Source organism: Sinohyriopsis cumingii, chromosome 4 (assembly GCF_028554795.1).
Source record: "Sinohyriopsis cumingii isolate HCF-2022 chromosome 4, ASM2855479v2, whole genome shotgun sequence".
Lineage (NCBI taxonomy): Eukaryota > Metazoa > Mollusca > Bivalvia > Unionida > Unionidae > Sinohyriopsis > Sinohyriopsis cumingii.
In genome coordinates, this window is record NC_142964.1 from 90,215,460 (window position 1) to 90,238,525 (window position 23,066).

Here is a 23,066-nt window from a genome sequence, read left to right on the forward strand (position 1 = left end):
TCTTGATAGTACCTGAGATGAATTCAGTGATGTACAACATTAGGTTCAGAGTTAAAGGTAATGATGAATAGTTTTGTACTGTGCTTGTCTTTCAAACGTGTGATTTAAAAAGGCTGTTAAAAAGCTTGGGTGAATTTTACAAAATGATCTCGCAGATTCAGTATTCAGCAGTTAGAAAAAAGATTTAGGGGGCATACTTTGCATATACTTCTACCATTTCTATTGGTGAGTAGAGCATCAGTCCATTTAAATCATCAGGCATCAAATTTGTTATTAAATTTGGAGATTCTGAAGTTAATTACAGCTTTCACACAGTTGTAACAGACACACTAAGTCATGTTCACAAAAAGATGCTTATAGGTTACTTTTTCCAAGTTGTATTTATCTCATGAATTTTGGGCCATGGATGGCCCTGTTGAAATATGTATCATATATTTACATTATTATGCTTGTTTAATTGTCATCATCAGTAATATAGTATGTGATTTTTATTTTAGTAACATAATGTTGACCGTAACAATCCAGTTGCATGTTGTGACTTTCTTTTTACAGCAACCACTTTGGAATCACCTGCTAACATACTACAAAGAGCAGAAATGCCTTGTGGAGGGCCCTCTCAACAATCTGAAAGAAAGCTTGATTCAGTTCAGCAAACCTCGCAAGCTTGTCAATTCTGCCAACCCAGTAAGAAATCTCTTGCATGCACACGTATAGATTCATTTTTTTCTGTTTGGTAGCAAAGTAATACCGTCATGAGTTAGGACAATCTTGTGGGGCAGATAGTAACATGAAGGTGTTGCTTTAGTTTCATTATTTTGTCCATGTTCATTCATTCCAGACCTGCCAACGCTTCCAATTTTGCCATAAGTCTTAGGAAAATTACCCTTAAAATACCGACTTGTGACATACAAGCAAAAACTACAGAAAAATTGTAGTTGCCAAAAAATCCGGATAATCGGTTCAGCTGTGTTTTATATAGATCCGGATTTCATATTAGGATTACTGAAAGAAGTCAGGGAACCAGAAATAACTTTACAGCAGCACCCCCGACATTTTAAACTGCACCTGTTTGTTCATGCAAAGTGTCTGCATTATCAAACTGTTGATTATAGAATTTTGTTAAAATGGCATCCAGAAAGAATTGCATGTTTAAGACAAAAGGGAAAAGAAGCTTCTAAAATAATTGGACATCACATGCCAATTTGAGTATGTCTCATGGCTGAAGATATGATTGCCATCATCATGTGAAATGGAAAAAGAATTTCCTAGAATTACATCAGGTTGAGCGATGGCAACAAGCCATTGAGTTGCATAGGGTTTGGATCTAAAGTTTGTGTAACTGTACTAGTGGTAAATAACGTCTGTGTGTACTTTACAAACTTTTCAGTTGAACATAATGTTCATCGTCGCTGCGTCGAATTTTTAATTACATTTTCCAGCTTTACAACAACAGTTATTGATATTTTGTTACACCTTACTGAAAACTGGTCAATCTTATGGAAAAAAAATCAACTGCCTTACTGAGATGGACTCGTCAGGTTTGGCAGGTCTGTCATTCATTCATCCATTATTTACACCTTTGTTTTCTGAGTATAATTCCAAAATTGTTCAAGATACATGTCTCCCTCAATAATTGGTATCCATAATTTCCAACCATATTTTATATCAAACTGCCATATGATGCAAAACAAAATTGAAAACTCTTTCAAGATTTTGTGAAAAGTTGGTGTGGAAAGTATCTGGAGAAGTAATGCTAAACCAGCATCATAGTAACTGCATTTGTGTACCTAAAATGTAAAATTGTCTCATGGTAGTAATCATGTGCTGATACAAGCTTCAGAATATCAGATTCACTATTGGTAAATGGCATGCTTTATATACAACAGATCACAGAGATGAGGTGATGTTGTGCCAGTTTTGTATCGGAAACACATACCTGAAGGGTGAACCTCATCCAGAGTGCATAACATGCTAGTTCCCACTGAAGTGGCACACATTTTGTTCAGGCATGTCGACTTCCACCCTGCGAGATAGAAACATTTCAGTGTCAGCTGCATGAAGAAACTATATTGTACCACCCAAGGAAATCTTGGATTTTTTTAGGAAATATGGTCTCTATAACAAAAATTTTAACCAATTCTCTTAAGTATTTATATACATTTCCTTTATATGTTATTTTATTTTTACATTTTGCCTTACATTTGTTTGAAAGTGTTTATCTTTCTAAATTTTTGGGGGCCCTGGTAGGCCAAGTGGTCTAAGGTGCTCACCCTTTATAGATTACTGACATCTCTCTTCTGCATGGTTTTGAGTCTCAGGTTCAGCCAATGTGGACATGTGAAAAAAGCTTGCCACTAGCTGCCCGTGGGTCAGTGGTTCTTCCTATGGTTCTCCGGGCTCTTCCTCCACCAAATATACTGTCCACCATGTATAGCCTATCTGGTACTAAAAATGGCAATAAAACCCATACCTATCAAGCAACCTAAATGTTTTGTGCAGATCATCTTTTTTTTTTTTTTAACCTTTAGTTTGCACTTAATAGCCGCTATGTGCAGCTTCTGTATAAAGCTGTACTACATGTATACTGTTATGTACTGACAGATCTGCCAACCCTTATGATTATACCATCAGTCTTACGAAAATTACCCTTTAAATACGGACTTGTGACATAAAAGCATTAACTACAGAAAAATGATCATTGCCAAAAGATCCAGAAAATTTGTTCATCCATGTTTGATTTGGATCGGGGTTTCATATTAGAATTAGTGTAATTAGTTAGGGAACCAGACTAACTTTACAGCAGTTCCTCAGATGCTTTAAACTGCACCTATTTGTTCATGCAAAGTGTCTGTATGATCAACCTGTTGATTATAGTATTATTTTTTTAAATGTCTTCCAGCAAGTGATGCATGTTTAAGATGAAATGAAAAATAAGCCTCTTGAAAGGTGTTAATAATCAACACAGAAGAATAAAAAGGAATATTCAGATTCTTGTGAATAAAAGCTGGAAGGGACACAATTACGTGTATTGGACATCACATGCAAATTGAGTATGACTCGTGGTGGGAGCTATGATTGCCGTAGTCATATCAAATGAAAAAAGAATTTTCAAGAATTACATAAAGTTGAGAGACAATAACAAGCTGTTGAGCTGCATAGGGTTTGGAACTAAAGTTCGTGCAACTGGTGGTATATAAAGTCTGCGTGTACTTTACAAACTTTTCAGTTGAACATTATGTTCATCGTCACTGCATATTTTGAATACCGAACATTTAATTACGTTTTCCAGCTTTACAGTAACGGTTTATGATCCTTTGTTACACCTTATTGAAAACTGTCAAACTTGCGTAGAAAAAATCGACTGCCTTACTGAGACGAACTTGTCAGGGTTGGCAGGTCTATACTGATTGGCAGAGCATGTTATCCATTTGAAGGCCATACTTTTAATCGGATTTTAATCAAACTTGGAACATGGACTTGTATCATCATGAGCTTAAACAAGTTTAATAATTAGTGAGCTGCAGGTATTATAATGAGGTAATTATGCATGTGATTAGCTGATATTGTCATCACGAGGGACTCAGTGGCCTGATTTTGATAGGACTTGAATTGTATTGTCAAGATGTTGAAAGAGTTTGATTTTAAGCAAGATCTCTGTATATTTATGAATTTATCTTTTATCTGATTGTCTAAGCTTGTTACTATTCTGTAGACTAGGTTTAAATTGGAGTTTTATGCAATGTGGGAACTTTGTCAGGGCTTTCCTTATCGGGGGGGAGCCAGGTGATTTACCTGGCTACTTTCACTTTACACTGATATTTTTATAAAAAACCTTTATCCCCATTAGTGGCGGTTCACCCACCTCCTACTTTGGTAACTCACCCATCAACTTGAAATCTAATGGAAGGCCCTGTTTGTAAGCAGGTAAGATCTGCCAACATTATAATAATACAAAAGCCTGCTTAGTGAAATGGTCAATTGTTGCGATTGGATTCTGAGTGTCACTTAACAAACCATGTTTCCTGGGGAAGGTTGAGCAAATGTATCATATAACTGCATGGAGATAGAAGTACAATTTGCCAATGGAATAAATTATTGCTAATAATCTGTAAGTTTGGAGTCCCTTGCTTTACCTCTTTTGGTTCATTTAAATACAATCACAAATGTACAACTTATTATCAAGTTACATAAGCATATTTCATATTTATGAACGTGTCTAATTATGACAATAATTATTACAGGGTGGACGCTTCATGAGTAACACCATGTTTGATGCAAGAGAAGTGCTGATCCCAGGCAGTATGTATGACAGATGTAAGTTTCTTTATGCCATCTGTTTTTCTGTAAATTAGACTGACATCTCATTCATTCAGGGCCCAGCATCAAGGTGCAGGAGTCCCGTAATCACCCTTTTTATCTGATGATCTGTCCATTCGTTGGCATTTGTAACTACCATTGTATAGAAAACATTGCACGTAATTGTATGCCATCTGGTAGGTGAAATGTGTACATGTAGATGTGCTGTTTAAAGTTTGTCTTTTCAGGCCAGATTTTGATTGAGTTATTACTCTTTTACCATCAGAATTAAATTTTCATTACAGCAGATCTTTGTAAACAGCATAGTTTTGTATTCTGATGCAATTTGGTTTGAACGTTGTCTCCTATATATAATTGGTGCTATTTGTGGGTTTAGTTTCGTCAACTATATTTTGGATTTGTGACCCTTGTCAGCCAAATTCTTGAATTCACAAGCTTGGAATGTTGATTGCAATCAACACAGCACAAGAACCATTCAGCATGTTCTGATGTGATTTGATGTGTCAATGACATAGGTGTACCATCTAAGGATTTTGCCTCATATTCTCCATGTTCAACAGTTACGACCCAATTTGATCAACTTCTTATCTATGCATGTGATATTACTTGCATTAACAAGACTTTGAAGGAGGTCAATTTCAAGTATTCCATCCACATGATATAGAGGGGTCATGGTTTTTGAAAGCCCATCTTCTAACTCTCATTTCCCACCAGTTCCTTCTGTTTAATCCACTACTGAGCAAATTGTAGCAAATGCAGTCATTTATCATGAATATTGGCAATTGTACAATGTTAATGTGAGATAATGTATTAAAAGTGCATAAGAAAATTTTTATTTGAATGATTCTTGTCAGATTTTAAGTGAGCGATTGAGTAAATGATTAGGATTTTTAACATAGCTTTAACCAGATTCAGCCAATGTAGATATGTGAGAAAGCATGCCAGTAGCTTCTCGTGGGTCGGTGGTTCTTTCCTGGGTTTTCCCGGGTTCTTCCTCCACCATTAATACTGGCCGCCATATATGGCCTATCGTGTGCTGAAAAATGGCGTTAAACCCCACAACAACAACAACAACAACATAGCTTTAACAATTTTTCAGTCATATCGCTACAGTGTCTGCAGTGTGGCAGTTTATAGTGATGTCTAGCACTGGGGCATCGTGCTGCAGACATGTAGCATGATGTCCCACACAGTCACATTATCCTGACACCAGGCCAACCAGTCCAACACTAACCTCTTAATGCTGAGCGCCTAGCAAAGAAGCTGTTAGTACTATTTTTGTAAGTCTTTGGTATGACTCGGCTGGGGATCAAACCCTTGACCTCCCGCTTCAGAGGTGGACACTATAACCACAAGGCCACCGAAGCGGTGTCAGATTTTAAGTGGATAAGTAATTTTTATTAGAAATATTTTCATAGGCCTACTTCATTATTCTTTGTCTTTTAGTTTATCTTTTGTTTTCACTCGTTGTAGTGTAATATGTGGGAGAGTGTCCCACTTACATAAAAGGAACAGTACATGCAGAGAATAGAAATCTGCTTTCAAAGATGATACTGTATTATCATTTTTTTTATGAAACAAAATTTTTGTGGTTTTGTAAAAAAGAAAAAAGACATTATTGTTGGTATGTAAAGTCATAGTTAGCATATTAATAGGTATTTCATTTCATGGTTTAACCTATACAAATATCAAAAAAAAGAATCAGACATGATTTTTCTCCATTTTAAAGCGCAATTCTGCTTTTCTCCTGACTTGAATCAGATTTTTCCTGATATAGTCTTTTTAATATCATCTCCAATCCATTTTTTTAAAACAATGGTCTGTCCGCTCCCATTTCGCAACAACCCTTGTAAAGTATTCATTCCATATATTAGCACAAGAGTCTCATAAAGACTTTTCTGATTGGTCAAAAGTTTAAATTCATCCAATGAATCTTCATGTAATGGAAACTGATGGCAATGGAAAGTAGCAGCATGCTTGCAAAACATGGTGTCCTGAGTTGTTGAGAGAGACCATGACACGAAATGTTTAGATAAAGATTTAAAAAATGTATGGAAATGGGAATGGCTGGAGCGAAAAGTTGAGGGAAATTTAGTTGGTCAGTTTATAAAACTGAATGCTAGAGGACTGGCATTTTGTGACCTCTGCAAGAAAGAATTATGGTAATCGCGGTTGGAAGAGTTTGGAACAGCACCTACAAAAGAAGCTGCATACAAAAAAATTGCAGCTCAGAAGGCATCTGGAAAAAGTGCGATTAGTTACTATAAGAAGAAAGATTTCTTGCATGAGAGAACAGATGTAGCCCTCTGTCAGAATGTGTACTGCATGTCATCAATACAAACACCAGCTTGAAAGGAAAAAGGCTCTCGTTGAGAAGGAAAAGAAATGATTGCACATTGAGCTAAAATGGAAGGCTAAAGAAATCTTTGCCAAAGCCACAAAAAGAGCTTGATTGGCTTATCAGCATGTTGTGTCTAGTGGAGAAAAAGAGTGTATTGGATTATTTGTATATAGTTGATTTACTTGGGTGTTTATTTTATGGATTTGTTATGAAAAGAGACAAGTATAACGTGTTTGCTGCAAAAACTGAGAAATTTTGTGACTTAATTACGATGTGAACACTGACATGCACATGAAATAATTTCAGCATCAACATAGCTGCCAACCCTCACAAATCTGGCGTGAATTTCACGACTTTTTCAGCGATTTACGTATTCATGCCGCAAGCACAAAATTCACGAATTCTCCAATTCTCAATTATTTTAAATCTTTAATAAAATAACTGATTTCCCATTAAGCAGTAGTTGTGATATTCACAGTTGCCGAAACGGTCCGGTACTGCTGGTCGCAATATTAGTAGAACTACAGCCAATTAGTACAGTTGGCCCGGTAGCAAGCATTTTAGCCTATTTTAATCAATATGTATAAGAGAAGTTTAAAAATGCTTTTAAGAGAAACTGGTGCCTAACCGGAATATTTATCCATGCATGTGTCACCAACACTGATTTGAGTTACTGTTCAGCATCGCGTGTAAGATCTTGAAAATGTCTTCACCACCACAGAAAAAGAAATATATTGCTCAAAAAGTAAAGTTTAATTTGGAATATATCAAAAATTGGCTGTGCATTCTGCCATTAAACTTTGATATACATCATGCTTTTTGCACACAAATTGTAGTATTGGGCATGGTGGCAGAGACAATGTGAGGAAGCACATTGGTTTCAACAAATATGTTGAAGTTGGGAAAATTAAGAATTCGCAGATTTCAGCTCTGGAATATTTTAAGCCATTGGCGGAAGACCTGCAAGCTACCAACGCTGAAGCATTATTTGTGAGTTTTCTTGTTGAACACAATCTACCTTTATCAGCTGGAGACCAGGCTAAACATTTGTTCCGACAAAAATCGCTTCCAAATTTTCCTGTGGAAGAACCAAAAGTGCTGCAGCTCATGTGCATTCCTCACAGCAACAGTGACAGCGAAAGAGTATTTTCTCTAGTGAGGAAAAATAAGACAGACTTTAGGGCCTCCTTAGCTGCATAAAATTTGTCAGCAATTTTAGTCACCAAGATCAACCAGCAGGCAAGAAGTCTGAACTGTTTAGAAAACAAATTTACGATCAAGCAGTTGAGGAAGTTCAAGTCTGCCACAGTATCCTGTCTTGATAAATAACCACAAGAACAAGTGAAGTTTATGAATACCGTAATAAATAGAAATGCAGATATATTTCTGCATATATATAGTGTTTTAGTTTTATATTGCGATCTTGATATAGTGTAGTACTGACGGTCAGAGTGGATGGAGTTATTGTCATGGTATTTTTCACTAATTCATGTCCAAATTCACGACTTTTTATCCCTATTTTCACTAATTGTGAGTCTGGAAGGTTGGCAGCTATGCATCAATAGTAATGGAGAACAAATTCATGTGACAATAAATATTGTGAAATTATTCAAGTCAGGTTGAACATTTTTGGTAAGTTTATTAGTTTTTCAAATGATTATTTCATTTTATATTATGAACACAAGTTGCACCAGGAGCAGTCTCTTATGATTGTAAAATGCATTTTTGGACCCCCCAGATCAGAGGCACTGCCCCTTGAGACTCCACTGAGGGAGGACCCACAAACCCCACTTAAAAAAATTTCAGCTTTTTCTATGGAAGACCAATATCATGTGTGAAGAATGTGAAAAGAATAAAACATTGCAGACTCAAACAGCGCTGACTTGAATGAGAACAGATACCAAGACCTGACATCTTCATTACTTACACCATATTTTTGTCAGAGTGAATGTCATTGGAAGCTGATGCAGCTAACATTGTTAAAATAATACTACCACCACTATGAGTACAAATAAAAGATCTGTTGAGATCAATAATCGACAGTGTTTAGTCTGAGAACTGAAGAACAAAGGAAGCTAATGCCACCAGAGTGTTAAGTGTTAACTATATTGAAAGACAGTGGGATAACATCTTTGTATAAGAATTCATCATTACAGACCAACTTAAACTACTTGACAATACAAAAAAGGAATAAAACACATTTCCTCAACTGGTATGCTAAACAGGTTATAGGGGCTATTATGGAAAAGTAAGATTGTTACTGGTGATCATTGTGCTGTATTAGTGAACATCTCAACCTCATCACTGAAGACAAATCACACACATGACAATGAGTGAAAGATTGGACTTAATTATCAGTGGTTTTGGGAAAGCAGGACTGATTAAATTCTGCAATTTGGGGATTATTTACCTGACTAGCATTCATCTGTATCATAAGACTCGATTGATACAAAGTTGATAATGTGGCTTTGTCAGAAAATCATTGGAAGTATGAGCTTTAATAGTCTGCCGTAATTCGCATGTATACGTAGTATTATAACAGTGCTTCAAGCAGTGCTAATATATTTTAGGCTTGTTCTTTTGGATTGAAAATGCACGGATAAAATTAAATGTGCTTTCAGGAGGACTTAAATTTTTCAACAGTGTATTCAAATAATGGATAAATTTTAATAAGTATTTAATTAAATTTTCAGATACTAGTATCTTTCATAATGCTTTCTTTCATTTTCAGTATTACTAGTGGTTGAATACTTTATGCATTGTTTTCTCTATATTCTTTTCTCACATTGATTTAAGGCACTGAGTGGAAATAGTATTGATAAAGGTGCATATTTGATGCTTTAGAATTATTTTTTCAAACAGTTAAAATAAAACACATGTAATAGCCTAAATTGTATTACCAGATTAAAGTATTCATTTTGATTTATCGAACACTAGTAGTTCTGTTAATGTAGTGGCTAATTCTTCGTTAGGTCTTTAAATTTGTGGTTCAGAGCAAAAACAGAAACCACAAAAATTTATACCCCACAAAAATTTCTGATAAAACAGTATCTGTTACAAGAATGTAGACAGTGTATCTGTGTATACTGCATAGCAGAGCAGCACATATTGCTTTGCTGCCATACGTATATCATGAAACAAGATGAAATTTTGGATGCATGTTTTAAGCATAAATATAAAAATCTGATTAGATTTTTTATGCCATTATAGCAACTGTTCAGATTCTTATAGTTTTAATTTTTTAGACAGACATTTTTTGTCTGCATTGGAAATATACCTGTGTTACAAATATGAATCTAGTTAGGTTGAAGTTTTGAATCCCAAATGCTCACAGGCAGCAAATGTAAAGATTCCTAATAGGTGGGGCATATTTTTCCACGATACAAGTTGCAACATGGTACCATATTTCTCATGCACATACTGTACATAGCAGAAGTTTGTAATTCAAAATAATGTGTAATGTTGTCCGAGTGCTTTAAGAGAACTTACTGACTCATTTCAGTTGAATTATGAGCTCAATACATATAGTCATCTTGTGTTGTATTTCAGCTGTTGGTTATCGTGAGCCAATAGTGCGTACCCATGACCAGCTGGGTTTCATTGGACCAGAGAGGGCATATACTGGCCCAGCTCTCAGTCTGCCTGTCCCTGTCAACATGTTCATCAATCCCATGCAACAGCCCTTCCAGGCACAGCCACCTATGCCCATGGCAGGTTAGTAAAGATTCCTAATCATATTTAGGCTCTGTTGGAAAAATGAAGCAATTACCAGACATTTATAATCATGAAACTTGTACATCATTAAGAGATAAGTGTAGGTTATCAATCGAGTTTAAGGAGATGGATAGGAGCAGTGTAATGTTGTCAGAATTAATGTGGGTTATACCATACAGTGGACTTTGCTATTTTCATCCTTGGAAGGACCAAGACTTAGGAGCTAAATCTTTTGGGCTCTGAGATTTCAGTTTGATATATGTAATGAAGTGCAGTATGAAACTTGAATAAATCACTATGTTGCAGGTAACAAGGGAGGTCCTCGTAACCGTGGTCGCCGTCAGAAGCCACCACGATACAGCAACATGCAGAATCAGCAGACTTTACTGATGAGCCAGAATAACACTAGTCAGAGTCAAGCAAGCCAGGTTAGCATAGTGTTGTAAAAAACAATATGGTTCTCTCTTACTATCTTTATTCACTTTCAGTATGGAGTTATGATGTACAAGATTATATCCATATGCTAGTCAATTTGCTTCTGAGTTTCATTTCCACACAATAACTTGAGTTCTCTGCCATCTACCATTTCCAGACATTGTAAATAGCATGCATTTCGGGTAAGAAAGAAACCTGTAAATTTTAGTATGAAAAGGTCAAAGATACAGGTCACTGACTGAGAGAAGAAAAAAAATAGTTTCCACTCAACATTAGTTGTCTGTCACAAACCTGGACCAAACTTTGTGGATGGCCTGCACTTGGAATAAGAAAGAAACCTGTTGATAAAAATTGGGGTCTAAAGGATCAAGGTTACTGTGGCTGATAAGTGAAAAAATGGGTTTCTGCACAAATATTTTTGTTCTTGAACTTTTATCAGATTGTTTGGATTGCTAGCACTATGAGAGAAAGCCTATGGATTTGGGGGACGAAAGATCAAAATACATGCTCACTTTGAGAAAATAGTTTTAATAGTAGTAATACAATGCCTATTACTATTGCAATGTTTTCTTTTTCTGGGACTCTAGACCCCTGTCCAGGCTGAATTTTCCCTCCTCCAGTTAGTATTGGTCAGAATTGAAAAGAACATTATCCCAGTCTGACTCCTTTGTAATTGTCAACTTGTGGAATTCTTCCCGTTTTCCTTGGATTAGGTGCATAGTAAATGTGTGCCATACAGCTCATCAAAATCCACCTTTATCTTTAAATGCTTATTTGCTATTCACATATCTTTTTGTATCAATGAGTGTTTATCTCCTCATTCCTTTTTTCCCTGAGTGTCAGTTTTGAAGGGTTTTATGCACCATGCTTTACAAATAGTGCTTCATGTAATTGTAATGCACGTCATAGTTGTAGTGCCAGGGAAAATATTGCCTACCCTGTTTGGGTTTCCAAATGTTTGGTTTTGTGTGATTTTCTCACTTTCAGTGTTGATGTGTTGAAGGTGTGTGAGTAAGGCATCTGGAGGAATACTCTCTGGACCACGCACTCAACTAGCATAGTGTGCACTGGCTTTGCATGAATAGACAGATGTCTGATTTGTTGTCTCAGGATAGACCAGTTGTGGAATTTTGCAAAGATGCAGAATATTCAAAAGGAGAAAAAAGGACCCCTAAGTGACAGGGAGGAATAAATCCTTTACTCCTAAAGGAGGGATAACTGTTAGAGAGTCATGCATCCAGGTTAGTACCGTCACAAGGTTTGTCCCAGTGGAAGACATGAGTAAATTGCACTTTCTTGAGATGGAAGAGCAGGGAATTTGCTCTGATTGATCTGAGTCAGATTATTTGTCAGATTTTTTTTGCCGGGTAGGATATCAGACCAGGGGAACATGAAACTAATTCCCATATTACCAATCAGTCCTTTTGGGAATAGGAAGTCATGTTTAATATGGGATAGGAATGGGGATCAGTTAGGCTATCCACTCATTCCTTAAGTTCCAACTTAATCTCACATTGTGCACTCTCCATGTCAGTGGCACACTTGTGGAACGTTTCTTCACCTCTTCATGGAAACCGTCTTGGAGATGTCTAACCTCAGCAAGACCCTTTTAAAGGCTTCGCTGCTTGAAGCAGAGATGTTTTTTGATCTTATCCCCCTCCATAGCATCACGGAATTTGAGGGACAACCAATATATGTCCTTAGTGGCTATTCTCGGTCCATCAAAATCTAGAAGGACCGTCTTCCATGTTCTTCATGCAGACATAACCTCCACAGTCTCCATTCAAAGCTCCCTTGCCGCTATCATTCACTAGGTGAGGTGGTTGGAGAGGAAAAGAGAGAAGGTCTTTAGACTCTTTCCTTCCCCAAGGAGGCAGTAAGCCAGCCCCTAGAGAGGTGCACTCTTTCCTGTAGTGTCTTCCTCTTTCCAGCATCCCAGTAGGCACTTGTCTAGGTCCTCTTTTTCAGGGATTTGGTTGGGCATTCCAATGGTTTGTGGCTCGATTCCATTTTCAAAGGATTGATACTGGCTTTGTTTCCGAAAATACTTCCCTATTACGTCCCCCCATATTCTTTCATCAGTCCAGGGATGAGATGCACACCCCTCTGCAGAAGGACGCAATTGACAGGGTGAAAAACAACCAAACTCCTGGGTTCCAGTGTTGAAAAAAGGCAGACAGTTTTAGCCCATAATCAACATTTCCACCTTAAACAGATTTCACAAGAATACTTTTAAGATAACTGCTGCCTTGGTCAGGAGTGCTACATGGTCATGTGACTAGGTGGTCTTCTTTGATCTTCAAGATATGTACCTTCCCATCCCCATCTTCCCATCACACAGCAGATGACTCCAGTTTTGCCTTGATCTGAAGGTATTTCAATTTGGAGTTCTTTCATTTGACCTACAGAGCTTTTACCAGGGTGATGGGGTAGGGGGGTACAAGCAGCCTGTCATTCAGAATTTTGAGGACTGTATAATGTCCTCCTAAGATTCTTTTCTTAAGAACCTGTTATTCTTTTGATCACTGGGGTCTTGTCTCTGTCTTACCACAAACCTAGAGGAATCAGATCTCATCCCTTCTAAAGACTTCATATATGTTGGCACAGCTTTACCTCTCCTGGGAACTCAAAAACTTTGCTGCAGACTTAGTTCTTCTAGAGAGACTTTTCTTGCACTAGTTCCTGCTTCTTGCAAATTGGAGACTGCAAAACAATGCACTATCAGCTCAGATTCTCCTGCCATATCAGAGTACAGAGTCTATACTCACACATGCACACATGTATGTGCACACCTGGAGTCATAGGGAGTGGTTCTTTGGGAATTGTGGTCTGGGTGGGGAACCTTTGGTATCAGGGAAGTACACATACTCTCTCTTTGCATGGACATCTGGAACCTCTTCAATGGGCAGCCTGGAAGGAAACAACTCCCCACTCCATCATTTTCTAGGAAAATGGAATATCCTGGTGGACAGTCTGTCTAGATGGGTGTGTGGTCCTCGTGGAATGGCCTCTACATCATTCAGTAGCAGAGTCATTTTTCTTTATGTCTGTCAAGTACCAGAATAGAGGGCTGTGACTGTGGATGCTTTCAGCCTAAAGTGGGATCTATGCATGTGCCTTCCTGCCTTACAGACTAATTCTGCAGGTATATTGCAGAAGTCATGATCTGTACAGGTTCATTATGATATCCCCATATGTCCCCAGTGGTCATGATTCAGCAGCTTAGATGAGCCAAGGAAATTGCCTCTGAGGAGCTGCAGGTTCTTCACCTTCATGCTTGGTTCATCTCAAGCAATCAATATGCCATTACCAATTTTCCAGCAAGGTTGCCAACTGTATTGTCCAGGCTAGGAGGCAATCTGCTTCCAAGGTTTATGATGCAAAGTGAAGAATTTTCTGTAATTGGTCCAGTAGGAAACGTGTTGATCCTTGATGTTCCAGTTGCATTCTTTCCTCTTTTTTTTGAGGAAATATTTTGTTCAGTGTACATTATTAAGGGCTTTATGAAAGCTGTTTCTAACACGCAAGTTCTTTAAGGGTTCCATCACTGAGTCGGACCCTTGTCTTTCTAATCGTATAAGGCATTTTGAGCTTCAGATTTTGCCTAGATGGAATCTTTCACATGTTCATCAAGAAGCATACCCTTAAGGATATTTTCCTTCTTTGCTTTGCCTCAGAAGGAAGGAGTGAACTTCATGCCTTGTCATTGTAAAGGATTATTTCCAGTACAACACTAACTATGAATGACTTTCACTTTTTTCACAGCCTTGGATTCTGGGTAAAAATCTGCTGCCTTTGTTAGGTCCACTTCCTGTTTAGTCTCAGTTGTATCTGTGCTGGGGATGATCAAGATATGCTTCTTCACCCAGTTAGTTCTTTGAGGTCTTTGTTGTTGCTTTGAAAGGGTTGGAATTGTTCCATTCAACCTCTCAAGGGTTCCTCAGATATTTCAGCAACCACTATTTCCAGGGATCTTTATTCCCTGAGAAATAAAGCCCATGAAGTGAGGACTATTGCTACACCTGTTTAGATGATGTCACAAGAGTCTACTTCTGGTGGTCTAATTACCTCTTCCCTTCCTTTTACCTTCAATCTTTGGTACACCAGAGTGAAGGCATTTCTTGTTTGGATCCTATAGTAACAGCACAGCGTGTGACCCAACCTTTTACCATCCTACAGTAGTGAACAGTCATACCTTTATTTTAAGTGCTGGTACATTCAGCAGTGTAACAGGCATTTTTTTTTTTGTTAAGTGCTGGTACATTCAGCAGTGTAACAGGCAATGTGGTACTGTCATTAAATGCAGTGTGTGTGTGTGTATGAGTGTGTGTAAAACTAATTGTTATTATTTAATACATACCTCCTACAATTGTAAAGATTCTCTCCTCCCACCCAGATCTGTTTTCCTGTAGTCTTGGTCCAAATCAAAAGAGGAAGATGTTCCATATGTTGGCAGTGACTAAGGGGTCAGATTGGGATCGTGTTCTTTCACATTCAGACCCACCAGGACTAATTGGAGAAGTGAATATTTGGCATATACTGTGGACAGGGAGTCTCAGGGAAGGAAAGCAATGCAGTAATAACAAGTATCACACAATAAATTTGTTTCTCCCCTCCTCATCCTGCCCAAAAATTAAAAAAATATGTTTGCATATTAACTTTAGTTTGAGACAGACCTTGACCAGATTTTCTGTCATGTAAGGTGGTTGTTGTTGTTATAGGTTTTAATGCCATTTTTCAGCACACAATAGGCTATATATGGCGGCCAGTATTTTTGGTGGAGGAAGAACCAGGGAAAACCCTGGAAAGAACCACCGACCCACAAGAAGCTACTGGCAAGCTTTCTCATATACCCATATTGGGGGGCCCCAAGTGGCAGAGTGGTCTAAAGTGCTCTCCATCACGGATCACTGCCGTCTCACCTCTGCCTGGGTTCGAGTCTCAGGCTCGGCCAAGGTGGATATGTGAGAAAGCTTGCCGGTAGCTTCTCGTGGGTCGGTGGTTCTTTCCGTGGTTTTCTCGGGTTCTTCCTCCACCATTAATACTGGCCACCATGTATAACCTATCTTGTGCTGAAAAATGGCATTAAACCCTGCAACAACAACAACAATAACATACCCACATTGGCCAAATCTGAGACTCCGTCACTTTGATTCAAAGAAAATTGGGTTTTGCAGAATAGCTTCTGTTTTAGAGTAGTTTCCTTAAACAAACTTTGAATGGATTGAAACTGACTAATTTTGAGTTAACTCAATGGAAGATCAACTTAAATATTTTACATATACTTTCTCCAACATGCTTTGAAGCTTGTATCTTCTGGCCACATTGTGACAATTTGATTTTTTAAATTAATCTTACAACATATGCCATAAGCTGCTGACAATGAACAGAATATTGTATTATTAAAAATTAAAAATAATTTTAATTGCAAAGAGTTTTAGGTTCATTTTATTGTTTCAACAAAGATGCATGGGCAGGAGAATGTTTTTTGAATTGTTGGTGTAGACTTCAGCATTTACCAACATGTAACTTGATGGATACATTCATCCTTAGGAATACTACCCATTCCTAGCAAAAGTAGGTCACACAGATACAGTTTTGGATTTGGCTTAGTTTAGTGTTTACAGAATGTTTGAAGCAGGTAAGACACCATCATATGGAAATGTTATCTAAAAACTGCACATACAGATAATGTTGCTGTGTTATGCCAATTGTCGGCATATATTTTACTTGTAATGCTACAAAAATAATAAATATACCAATTATTTGATTAAAAATATATATTCAATTTCAGGACATCTCTCAGCCCTTCTCCCAGGGACCTCTAACACAGGGTGGACTATCTATGAGTCAGCCTTTCCAGATGAGCCAACCAGGACTATCAGGCTTATCTCAGCCAGAGCTGTCCCAAGTGAGTCTCACACTGTCGTGTGTGTGTGTGTGTGTGTGTGTATGTATGTATGTATGTGTGTGTGTATATATATATATATATATATATATATATATATATGTATATGTATGTGTGTGTGTGTGTGGTTTGGTGCAGTGAGGTTAGAAGTTCAGTGGTAGGTAGAAAATTAATTATGAAAGCTCTGTATATTTTGAAAGTGAATTGTCAGGAGAACAATAAAACTGAATCAAAAATGCCTACCAAGTCATACAAAGCATGTTTTAAAACTGCCATATGTGCTGAAAAGAATGTTATTTGATTGAAGAAAAAAAATGAATTCCCAAATATTCAACCATGATAAATGGTAAAAAGGGGGTTAGTGTATCCAACACTCCTGAAATGTAGTCTTGTAGTCTTGGAAAGAATATTCAGATTTGAATAGCATTTGAGACTACTATACATTTATCAAGGTATCAGGAAACAAATGAGAGGTTTTAACATTGCTGCCATTGAATGCACAACTGCTCAGGAAACAAATGAATTTGCAGGGTAAGAAACTATTTTATTTCAGAACAGTTTGAAACGGAAGAAAATCACAGAAAATACCCTGAATTGATAATGGCTACTACAGTTGTAGTATTTTTCTTTTAACAATTAAATAAAATGAATAAGATTAAGTAACAAAAAGATAATGATGTAATTAAAAAAGGAATAGTCACAAGAATATACATGTAAATAGCAATGCAATGGATATTTACATTAATAGTCGTAACTCTTTTGTTATGTCATCTTTTATCATGGTGTAAAACCTTGAAGTTTTTATTCCGAGTATGAATAAATTATTAACATTTATCATCTAATTTCCCCAACAATTGACCATGTAATATATCAATTAGATATTCTTTTATTTGTTATAACATTTCCAAGCCATACCTGCACATCCTCACCCTGAAACCTAATCAATAATAAAAAAGAAAAAATCCCAACACTGTCTCTTTTTTTAGATAGTACAATTTTCCCAATCTGGCTGAGTTTCACAAATTAAGTAAACATTAAACCCCAGCTTTGCACTTGCTTTGACCTGCAATAGTATTGACTGAATCGAATCACAGTAATCTGCTTAAATACTGTGCATTTAATGAAATTTTGAATTCAGATATGATCATTTTGAACATAATTTCCAAGGACAGGTTTCTTATCTCTTTTTCAGGACAGTTTCTTGGTGGATGACTTCAAGTCACAGGCTGATGGTATGCTGTCCCAGGATTCCACCTATCAAGGGGACAGGATGTTTTATCCATCTCAGCTTTCCCAAGGTCCCTTCAATTAGGACTGCTACTTGTAGCCAGGGGGAGAATGAAGAATCTTTACTTGTTTGGAAGTGAATTTTCACCATCAAGGGTAAAAGATCAGCAGTGATGGTTTACAGAGGGCAGTGTCTGAGGGTCCATTAACAGCCAGCACACCACAGGCACCACACAGAACCAGCCACCTCTCACCCACCCACCCACCAAAGAGAGCTAAGCTGGGTTCATCCCGTGGCCACGTGGGTACCAAATGGGGTAGGAGGCATGAGGATGCATGCAAGAGTGAGGCATGCGCGGCTGCATTGTGGTACTAGTGGAACTGAGGACACACCATGACACTGCACAGTGTGGATTGACAAGTTGTCCATGTTGTCAGATACAGCTGATCTTATAGATCTTGGGAACTTGATTGTAAAATACCTTGATTTTGTTGTTTTGAATTTCTAGTGATGACCAGCCTGACCTGCTGTAACAACCTTTTTTATACAATCAGGCAAGCGCACACACTAGTTCACATCAGTAATTAAAAATATAATCTAATTGTGTATTTGCTAGATTTTGGTTTTATCAATGTTTTTCATGAATAGTTAGCCACTGGGAACTTTTTTCTCGTTTTGTGGGTATTTTGTTTTTTTGTTTCATTAACTGCTTTTTTGGAAACTGATGTCTTCTTTACATATTGCACTGGTCTTCAGTTGAGACGGCACATAAATGCTTGGCAAGAAGTAAGAAAATAACTATAACAAATGTTTGTATCTATAATGCTGATGTAGGCAAGTTTACCATTAGTTATTTTAAGTTTAATACCGATGTTTATATATAGGAACAAGATCAGAAAAAAAGCTCTGGAAGAATCGCAAATTTTAGTTCACTTGAAAGTCCGTAAGATTGAGTGGGCTAGTTGTAACGTCCTGCATACATTTAACATCTGTTAGTAATTAACTTCAACAATGAACTCCATCGAACCAGGTTGGACCAAAGTCAGCTGACAGAATCCTTACATGAATCGTTTTCAAATTTATACATGTGTTGTTGATTCACCTTCAAATACGCCTGCTGTGGCTTATGTTAGAAAAATCTAGATGACTTCTTAAAAAACCACGTATGAGAATTCCTATAATAAATTTGTACAAACGATAACTGATTTGCCATCAACTACAGCCACCATTACTAAAATGGAAAATCCTTTAAATGTCTTAGTGACTGAAATTATATGGGTTTGAATCCTACCATTGGATCAGCTCGAGATGGCTCTTCTATGGTATGTTCCAGGGCAAATCACTTTAGTCCAAATACCTTGGCACTAAATAACCTCCATATGTTGCTATGCAGCAAAACACTGATCCAAACCACTCTTCTCTAACAAAAGAAAGATGAACGGTAATCAGATATTGGCCAAATTGACAGAAATGACCAGGCCTGAAGGACAAATATTGCTGATCTGCCATCTATTATGGCTTCTTGTGACCAAAGATAGAAAGTAAAACCTGTCCAAAGTTCATCTTAGAAACCACTTTACAGAATTTGACTGAAATCATCTTTGTGTGGATTGAACAGATGCTTGTGTGTCATGGAAAAAAAATGAAGATGCTGAAAATAGTGAAAAAAAACTTGAAACAGTTTTTGTAATATGTGCATCTAATAGCACTGGAAGAAATTTCAATAGAAAGCATTTTGCCGGCTTTCATTTCTTTTCAAACTGCTCCTGCATTTGGCTGTTAATCGTGTCAGCCAAATGCATAATCACGCACATGTTGCCCATATGCTGGGCTGGTAGTCAGATGTCAGCCAAATTCATAACCTTGTGCACACTTGGGCCATGTGTTGGTTATTAGTCAGATGTCAACCAGATGTATGATCTCAGGTCCACAAGTTGGTTATTAGTCAGATGTCAACCAGATGCATAAGCTCACATGTTGGCTCAACAAGCTAAGGACAAGTAAGCATAAGTTATGACCTTGTGTCTTTTGTGCATTGACCATTGTGCAGTTTTGGGCAGATCTTGTCAGGTCGTCAATCACAGGCCCATGTTTGCCTCTAGTTTGGACCTGATGTTGCTGCTCATTTCAAGCCAGTTGCATTGGCATGTTGTCCGTGCAATATATGCTCTTTGTTTGTTTTACATCCATTTGAATTTTATTTATATGAGTATGATGTCAGAAGATGAGCCATGATTATAGGAATTAATTGGTACGTCTTAGTTCATAGCATAAAAGAAGTCAGTCTGCATAAAATGCATGTATTTAACATATTCCTTTGGGAGAGAAACTTTTGTGGATTATAGGGAAAGGATATTGCTTAAATAGAATATGTAAAGAAATCAGCTCTTTTGACATAAAAAGACTACAATATATGCCCGTTTATAAGACGAGTCCAACTGCAAACTCGCACAGACCCATATCTGCCATTACATAATACACCAGCAGATCTGTATTTATGCAGTTTGTTGCGAGTAATCAGTAGAACAAGATAGATTCTGATCTTCAGGTACATTATGCTATGGCCTATCAGGATCTTTGTTGTTTGCAGTTTGACTTGACTTATAAGCAATAATGTACAGTATGTATTGTCCCAAAGACTTAGTCTAAAATGCTTAATAATGTGGGAGGCAGTCATTTATTATTAAATGGCCTGCTCTGTTTAGAATTTTGAACATGGTACACAAATGCACAAATTAATTTGAAGTCAGGCTGAACTTTTCCAGTTTTATAAATTCTTTTCCTCATTGATTGACAATTAGACATTGTGTTTAGAAAAGATGCACCATCAGCAAGCAGACCAGTCTAAACAAGCATTAGGGTGCTCATAGTTGACAAAATTCCCAGTAAATTATTAACCTTGCATCTAATTATATTGTCAGGCAAACTCATGATACAGATTTGTTTGTCATGAACTACCTCACAACACTATTAGTGCTGTCCTGGACACCATAGATTACTTCGACCTGCATATTGTCTACAGACTGTTTGATATTTTATGTTTTATTTTATTCAGATGATAGAAAAAGATTAAAATTAGATATACTAAATCCAGTTGGCTTCGATATATATACATATATGTACGTTTAAATTTGTGCTTAGTATACAAGTAAAGCATGAATTCATGAAAAAACTTTGTTTTGTTCTCTTTATCTTTTTTTAAACATGTTTTATGTCTTGAACACTCTTTTGTCTACATTATATTATACAGTTTCAACCAGTTTCACAGGGATGGCGCTGGCATTAATAGAGTTTTCGCCAAAATAATTGCCAACCTCAATATTTTGTCACCAGTTTTCAAAAATTGTTGCCATTTAAAGTAATAGTGCTACCCATTTATCCCGATATCCCTGTGCCCAAGGTAATATCAGCTTGAACGGATGTTGAGATTAAGGGGGTGGGGGCTAAAAAATCTATTATTCCAAAAAGTTATATTACTTAATGTGTTAATGTGCCTGTTGTCTTGAACATGGTAATGTGCTAATGGCCTGAATTGTGATGATGTGCTTACAGTCTTTTGATGTATCACAATAATATAATCCAAAAATTTCATGTCTGTAAGTACAAATTATTGTTTATATCCAAAAATATTATGAGCACTTTTGAATTTCCAGTAAATAATTGGACTAATTAGTTCTACCCAAATGAAATACTGAACACAATAATAAAACTGATTCTGCTAAAGATGTTAATGCAAGAATAAGCGTGTGTGTGTGTTTTGGATTTTTAACGTAGCTTTAATAATTTTTCAGTCATATCGCTATGATCTCTGCAGTGTGACCGTTTATAGTGATGTCTAGCACTGGGGCATCATGCCACAGACATGTAGCATGATGTCCCACCCAGTCACATTATCCTGACACCAGGCCGACCAGTCCTAACACTAGCCTCTTAAAGCTGAGCGCCAAGCAAGGCAGCTGTTAGTACCATTTTCTTACAAGTCTTTGGTATGACTCGACCAGGGATCGAACCCACGACCTCCTACATCCGAGGCAGACACTCTAACCACTAGGCCAACGGAGCGGTCGGTGAAGCATGTAACAAGACATGAAAAGTCATTTTATGATATTATACAAGTCATTGATATTGAGGAGCAAGTGAGTGAACCCAGCAATGATGACATTGAAAATGACCAGTGAATACAGCAATGGGAAAATTCCATTTGAAAAATGCTTTTGACAATACAGTTAGGTGTCATGTTGGAGCAAAATTAGAAAAATGCTTTGACAATAATATAGCAATGGCATTCACACCTGACTTCACAAGTTGTACGAATTGATCTTCAAAGCTGCAGAAATGAATCAGTGGGAGACATTCTCCAAAGCTTTTTCCAAATCCGATAGAGCAAAACCATGACAGAGATAGGCAAGTTCTCCAAGACATTTTATATTGTTGGATACAAAAGTACAATGTTTAGCCGCATTTGATTTGATGCAATACTCGGTGAGGACTCATTTAAGCTTGTTTGGGCTGACACCAACTTTAGAGAACTTCTGTCCAGGCTAGCAAGCAAAATGTATGATCCCAGAAAAAAAAGCTCAGTTTATTTGTAAAAAAATCTCATCTTTAAATTCATATTACCATACTGCAAAAATAGTGATGTCGCTTGATGGACTTTGTGAAATTCTAACTTATCATCTAGATTATAACCTCCAGATCCAGATATCTGTATAAAAGATGGCATCTGAAGGAAACAAAAAAATGATGGAATAATGTGTATATAGAAAGTTCAAAGACATTGGTATGCGGGGATGGTCCTGGCTTTTAAAAAAGTTGTTGCCAGAAGAATTGCCAACCTCAGTATTTTGTCGCCAATTTTCAAAAAATGTTGCCAGGACAAGTGGTGAATATTTTTCCAAGTCTTTTAATAGGCAATGAAAATTGAAAAGGATGGGATAATTATTCCTTTATTGACAACAAGCAATACAGCCATAATATTACAAATAAGTCGTTACATTACTGTTTTGCACTACTTCCATGGTCTTTGCATCCTGCATCACCATTAAAGCATAGGTATTACTGTTGTGACCTGAAATAAATGCATTATTAAATGTAAAATATCTCTTTCCTGACATCTAGTCTCT

General features: G+C 37.1%; 1 protein-coding gene across 1 annotated transcript in view; it reads left to right on the plus strand.

The window, feature by feature from the left end:
* LOC149801643 (regulator of nonsense transcripts 1-like) overlaps positions 1-21,115 on the plus strand; it is an 81,873-nt gene extending 60,758 nt beyond the window's left edge. Inside the window, exons 19-24 of the mRNA XM_089955914.1 lie at positions 553-684; positions 4,242-4,314; positions 10,208-10,372; positions 10,679-10,800; positions 16,602-16,718; positions 17,908-21,115. Of these exons, the coding sequence (XP_089812040.1) occupies positions 553-684; positions 4,242-4,314; positions 10,208-10,372; positions 10,679-10,800; positions 16,602-16,718; positions 17,908-18,027 (729 nt within the window). The 3' untranslated portion in view covers positions 18,028-21,115. The remainder of the gene's footprint in view (positions 1-552; positions 685-4,241; positions 4,315-10,207; positions 10,373-10,678; positions 10,801-16,601; positions 16,719-17,907) is intronic.
* The last annotated feature ends 1,951 nt before the right edge of the window (positions 21,116-23,066 follow it).